Source organism: Verticillium alfalfae, genomic scaffold (assembly GCF_000150825.1).
Source record: "Verticillium alfalfae VaMs.102 supercont1.4 genomic scaffold, whole genome shotgun sequence".
In the NCBI taxonomy this organism is placed as follows: Eukaryota; Fungi; Ascomycota; class Sordariomycetes; order Glomerellales; family Plectosphaerellaceae; genus Verticillium; species Verticillium alfalfae.
In genome coordinates this window covers 232,508-236,122 of record NW_003315035.1, presented here as the reverse complement: position 1 = coordinate 236,122, position 3,615 = coordinate 232,508, and the positions used below count along the sequence as shown (strand labels likewise).

At 55.9% G+C, this 3,615-nt stretch overlaps 2 protein-coding genes across 2 annotated transcripts in view; one reads left to right on the top strand and one right to left on the bottom strand.

Annotated features, from left to right (window-relative positions):
- Positions 1-2,789, top strand: part of VDBG_03477 (calcium-independent protein kinase C) — a gene marked incomplete at both ends in the record, with an annotated part of 3,890 nt that extends 1,101 nt beyond the window's left edge. Inside the window, 4 exons of the mRNA XM_003005478.1 lie at positions 210-1,959; positions 2,009-2,210; positions 2,267-2,672; positions 2,728-2,789. Coding sequence (XP_003005524.1) covers positions 210-1,959; positions 2,009-2,210; positions 2,267-2,672; positions 2,728-2,789 — 2,420 coding nt within the window. The remainder of the gene's footprint in view (positions 1-209; positions 1,960-2,008; positions 2,211-2,266; positions 2,673-2,727) is intronic.
- Positions 2,790-3,272: 483 nt separating this feature from the next.
- The window catches only part of VDBG_03476 (predicted protein), a gene marked incomplete at both ends in the record, with an annotated part of 1,976 nt that continues 1,633 nt past the window's right edge, over positions 3,273-3,615 (bottom strand). The window contains one exon of the mRNA XM_003005477.1: positions 3,273-3,440. Within this exon, the coding sequence (XP_003005523.1) occupies positions 3,273-3,440 (168 nt within the window). The remainder of the gene's footprint in view (positions 3,441-3,615) is intronic.

Genomic DNA, 3,615 nt, shown 5'->3' with positions numbered 1-3,615 from the left:
TCTCTTGGAAAATGATAAGAAGGGAAGCAGAGTACTTCCAACATTGATGTCGACAAGGCCAATGAAAATCGAACTCACTGTCTACGAACAAGCCTGGCGAGCACGCCCCTAACCGATTGCCATGCTCTGGGTCAGGATATCTGATATCGCCGAGGAGATGCGAAGGAAGAGGATTGAGGCTGAGATTAACAGCTCTGGATGGGTGTCAGCCGACAGAATGGGCGCCCCGCCCAGCCAGTTTCCTATGAGCCCGCAGCAGCAGCAAACACCTTCACTTGGGGGGCCTCCAGGCTCCCCGGGAGCGTATGCCTCACAGCCCATGAGCCCTCAGGGCCAGGCACCGCTCCCGCCTCCCAGTCAGGTTGCACAGCAGCCCATCGATGGCTGGTTCAACCTTGAGCCGGCTGGCCAAATTCGCCTGTCTCTTGGATTCGTCAAGCAGAATAAGGAACGCCGCACCGTCGATCTGGGTCTCGGACGCAAGGGTGCCATCAGGCAGCGCAAGGAGGAGGTCCACGAAATGTACGGCCACAAATTTGTCCAGCACCAGTTCTACAACATTATGCGCTGTGCTCTGTGCGGCGACTTCCTGAAGTATTCTGCCGGTATGCAGTGCGAGGACTGCAAGTACACTTGTCACACTAAGTGCTATACCAGCGTTGTCACCAAATGTATCAGCAAGAGCAACGCCGAGACGGATCCGGACGAGGAGAAGATCAACCATCGCATCCCCCACAGATTCCAGCCTTATTCGAATATGAACGCCAACTGGTGCTGCCACTGTGGCTACATCTTGCCCTTCGGCAAGAAGAACTGTCGCAAATGTTCGGAGTGCGGCTCCACAGCTCACGCTCAATGCGTTCACCTTGTGCCAGACTTTTGCGGCATGTCTATGGCTGTGGCTAATCAGATTCTTGAGGGCATCAGAACGACAAAGCAGATCAATAAGCAGAAGGCGACTTCCTTGAGCGAACGTACTCTGCGGGGCACTGGACGCACGAGTCCTACCAGTAGTATGAGTTCGTCCACGCTCGTCAGCGGTGGACATGCGCCATCATACTCTACAGGCTCGGCTGAAGCAACGGAAGCCGCCAAGATCATGTACCAACAGCAGACGTCACAAAGGCCGCCCCAGCCTGATCGGACTTCGTCCAGCCAAGCTGCAGCAGCTGCGGCTTCCGCCGCCATGAGTGGCTCGACAGTCGCTACCGGCCGGCAGAGCCAGTCGCAGGACTATGGTCGCTACAGCAGCGGCTACCCCACCTCGCCTGATCAACAACAAGATGACCCTTACAACCAGTACGGATCTCAGCAGCGTCCATACAACCCTGCAGACTACGCCAAGGTCAACTCCTACTCAGGCCAGCCTCAGCAGGCAAGCCGCCCGGTCCAGCAGCAGCAGCAGCAACCCCAAGTACCACCACATCAGGTCACTCCCCAGCAGCACCAGCCGCAGCACCAGCAGCACCAACAACAGCAGCAGGCAGCTCCATACCAACAACCAGCAGCGCCTATCAGCAAGCCTTCTGTACCCGAGCCGTCCCCGACATCGCCCACCTCCGCTGGCCCGCTTACCACAAGCGGTGGGCGCAAGCCGTTGCCATCGGCCACAGACCCTGGAACAGGACAGCGCATTGGCCTAGACCACTTCAACTTCCTTGCTGTCCTTGGTAAAGGTAATTTTGGCAAGGTCATGCTGGCGGAGACCAAGAGGTCGAAACGTTTGTACGCGATCAAGGTCCTGAAGAAGGAGTTCATTATTGAAAATGATGAGGTTGAAAGTATCCGATCAGAGAAGCGAGTGTTCCTGATCGCCAACAGGGAACGTCATCCGTTCTTGACTAACCTTCACGCGTGTTTCCAAACGGAAACCAGGGTATACTTCGTCATGGAATACGTCAGCGGTGGCGATCTTATGCTACACATTCAACGCGGCCAATTCGGCACCAAGCGTGCACAGTAAGTCGGTGGTTCAGTTTAGGCAGGTTTAGCAACTAACGCACGATAGATTCTATGCGGCCGAGGTGTGCCTGGCACTCAAGTACTTCCATGAGAACGGAGTCATCTACCGTGACTTGAAACTGGACAACATCCTGTTGACACTCGATGGTCACATCAAGATTGCTGACTACGGTCTTTGCAAAGAGGACATGTGGTTCGGCTCCAACACGAGCACATTCTGCGGAACGCCTGAGTTTATGGCCCCAGAGGTATGAAACCATCATGCTGGGCTTGATTAAGGAGCATTTACTAATCCCTGCACCAGATTCTGCTGGACAAAAAGTATGGTCGCGCAGTTGATTGGTGGGCTTTCGGCGTCTTGATCTACCAGATGCTGCTACAGCAGTCGCCTTTCCGCGGCGAGGACGAGGACGAAATCTACGACGCCATTCTTGCGGACGAGCCACTGTACCCGATCCACATGCCTAGAGACAGCGTGTCTATTCTCCAGAAGCTCCTCACCCGCGAGCCCGATCAGCGTCTCGGCAGCGGCCCGACCGATGCCCAGGAGATCATGAACCAGCCTTTCTTCCGGAACATTAGCTGGGATGACATTTACCACAAGCGTGTGCCCCCGCCCTTCCTGCCGAGCATCAAGAGCGCCACCGACACGAGCAACTTTGATTCGGAATTCACGAGCGTCACGCCAGTGCTTACCCCCGTTCAGTCTGGTATGTTATTTATGCTTTCCAAGTATGACCGACCCCTGCTGACCTTGTCTTTCAGTTCTGTCGCAAGCGATGCAGGAGGAATTCCGCGGATTCTCCTACACTGCCGACTTTGAGTGAAGAATGCAGCGAGCGAGGACATGATAGATGACTAAAAGAGGGGTGAGGATGGGCGGGCGGGCGGGCCCAAGGCGGGAGGGAGGGGTCTAGTGTCGACAAGACTCGACATCAGCAGCCGGATGACCATCCGGGCTATGTTTCAGCGATGCCTCAGTTGAGGCTCATAGCCTCACTAAAGTGAGTCTGGGAGACCATGTTGGTTTTCTAAACTTTCAGCGATGCCGTCAGGCTCGGACGTCCTCGGCGCAAGCTCTGCCGGATGTCCTGTCTGAATCTGGTTATGATGGAGAGGTGAGGACATGACCGAAGGTCGCTGGCAGATCGCGGCATAGCGAATTGCACACCCGTTAATAAAGAGCGTTGCGGTTTCACGTAGTGTACAAGTGCGATATGTGCTTCAAGTGCCTTGCGAGGGTGTATTGTCTTGTGAGGATCTATATTCTGTATACAAGGTATCTTACAGCATTTGTACAAGGGAGGCCCCTACGTCCGCCTCAGGAGCATAAAGACGACGCCGGAGGCGACGGCGGCACCCGCTGCAGCGCCTTGGAGTGCCAGGATCGATGCATCCCGCATGCGCAGGTCGATTCTGCGCTCGCTATACAAGTCTTCTGCTCGGTCTCTCCACAACGCGGGTTCAGAGAGGAATGCCTTCCAGGTGGTAGGTTGCGGGGGTGTCATGTCCGCTTCTGGTTCCACCTCTAGTTCTGCAACGGGCGGGCTGCGCCGTCTCGGGCACCGCCATGCCCGCAGCTTTCGCTGCTGCGAGAGTGCCCTCTGGCTGTCGGCTCGACATCTGCGCCGACCAAAGGCTCTGGTGTCCCAG